This window comes from Cariama cristata, unplaced genomic scaffold (genome assembly GCF_000690535.1).
Source record: "Cariama cristata isolate BGI_N322 unplaced genomic scaffold, ASM69053v1 scaffold22009, whole genome shotgun sequence".
NCBI classification, from domain to species: domain Eukaryota; kingdom Metazoa; phylum Chordata; class Aves; order Cariamiformes; family Cariamidae; genus Cariama; species Cariama cristata.
The window spans coordinates 5,003-7,169 of NW_009634330.1; the positions used below are offsets into that span (position 1 = coordinate 5,003).

At 52.4% G+C, this 2,167-nt stretch overlaps 1 protein-coding gene across 1 annotated transcript in view; it reads right to left on the reverse strand.

The window, feature by feature from the left end:
- Positions 1-155, reverse strand: part of CTSE (cathepsin E) — a 4,351-nt gene extending 4,196 nt beyond the window's left edge. The window contains exon 1 of the mRNA XM_009707113.1: positions 97-155. Coding sequence (XP_009705415.1) covers positions 97-155 — 59 coding nt within the window. The remainder of the gene's footprint in view (positions 1-96) is intronic.
- Between the last annotated feature and the right edge of the window lie 2,012 nt (positions 156-2,167).

Consider the following 2,167-nt stretch of genomic DNA (forward strand, 5'->3'; position numbering starts at 1 on the left):
GATCTCCGCTCTGCCCGTTCATCACTGGCAGGACCCTGGGAGCGAAACCCCTCCGAGAGCCCAGGGAGCTGGGGTGCACCCTGGGGACCCCCTTACCTTTTCAAGCCGCTGGCCAGGGAGAGGCAGAGCATGGCAAGGAGGAGGCGGCTCTTCATGTCGGCGGCAGCGCTGGCCTCGGCTGGGCTCTGCGGGTGCAGGCAGCGCCGCGGCGTTGCTCTTATACCAACAGGTACACCCTCACCCCAGTGTACCGGTGCCCGCGATAACGCCTCCTTCAATGTCAACACAGGGCTTTGGCAGTGGAAATGAATCACTGCCACGTCCCAGGCGAGGCAGAGCACACACACCGGGGTCAAGTTTGTTTTTGTGGGCGAGGGGCTGGCGGCGGCAGAGCAGGGCGGTGTGTGGGGACCTGCCGGGCGCTGGGCAGGGGGCTCTGTCGGCCGCTTTTGGGGGCAGCGAAGGTCCCGCAACGGGAGCAGGATGGGGTCTCCATCCCGGTGCCAGCCCCTTTGCCACTGGAAATCGCACGGCCCGGCTGAGCGGGTGGAAGCCCCCCAAGTGCTCTGGGGGAGCATTTGCCCTTTCCTTCCCCCCCAAGGACCTGCCCGTGGCCGTGGGGCACCCCACACCCCGACAGCTGCAGAGGGGGTGCGGGAAAGGGATGTGTTCTTAGCATCTGCCGAGCAGACTTTAAAAGGCAAAGACTAATTAGCAGTGATGAACTGCTCAGGAATCTGCAGCTTCCCCTTCGAAGCAGCAGTCAGTGCCATCACAGCACGGTCGGGATGAAGCGGCTTTGCACGGTAGAGTTACATGTTGCCTTACAGCCACTAATGGCCTTCTCCCCAGTGGCTGATTTTTGTTTAACACAGGATGGCCGTCTCATTAAACCTCTGTGAATGCAAATAAAAAATGCTAATGACCAAATAAAGCCTTCAGATACGGAGGGGAGGCGAGTGGGGGGAGGCGAGGATTTTCTTGCTGCCGCCATCTCTCCGACACGGGACTGAAGGCTCGTGGTGCTGCTGGGTCATCCTTCGGGTGGTTTTCCGTGTGGATGCACAATGATAACTGGGATGGGTGCCCCAAAGGGAGCTGTTCTACCCAGCGAGCATTGTTCCTGTAATTAAAGGGGTTTCTACCCTTAGCACTGTGCTGATCAATTTTCCATTTATCCCGGTTAGTCTATTTTACCTAATTAAAGCCCTCGCCTGTGTGGCACAGGCACCGGCGGGGCCGTGAGCCCAACGTGGCCTCGTGCAGCCCCGGCTGGTGGGGAATGGCCTGAGAAGGGGCCGAATCCTGTCCTCTCGGGGGGTCCTGTGTCTCCATCCCTGGGAGGTGCCGCCAGGCTCCTCCTCTCCCTGTCTTCGCATGGAGCTTAAGCTGAAAGAAATCTTATCGAAGGTTTCTTTGGTGTGAACGTGGAGACGTGGGGCACAGCAGAGCCGACGCTGACGGCAGATGCAGCCGGTTTTTTCCAAGTCAAACGCAAACTCCCTGCGTTCCCCATCCCCAGGTTGGTGGCTGCAGCATTTTTTACTGAGTAGCTTTTAGAAAAGGTTATTATCTATTTCCCTTTTTAAGATGCAGTTTAATGTACCAGCCTCCCTTCTTGTCTTAACCATGTATTCATAGAAGGGTTTAAAAAAAACAAACTTCCTAAAACAAAAGCCATTGCAGCAAGTGCCGGATCAGCTGAAAGCAGCAAGTCGATTGCTACGGACATGGTTTATAACGCGAAAATCCTGTAAGAAAAACCCAGCCTGAAGGGTCTTTGGGCTTCTGAGATAAACGTGAGTGTGAGCTGTACTACAGACAAGTTGAATACTTTAAGCGAAATAGTTTATTTAGCGGAAAAGATCCCCAATTGGATCATAATAATCTGCAAACTCGTGACAGTAGATTCAGCATTAAAATATGAAGATGAAAGAAATAAAGAGGCCAAACCTTTCGTTTAGAAAATTTCAAAGTTAAGCAAATCTATTTCTACTTTTATTTAGTTATTTTAAAAGTAATTTTAAAACCTAAACTCTTAAAGGTAAATCAATTTTTTTTTTTCAAGTCGGACACAATGGTTTGTTTTTTTCTTTCTTTTGGGAGCCAATGCAAGACTCGGCCGTATTCGTCCAGAAAATTGGGGGAAAAAAGGCTTTCTTTCAGA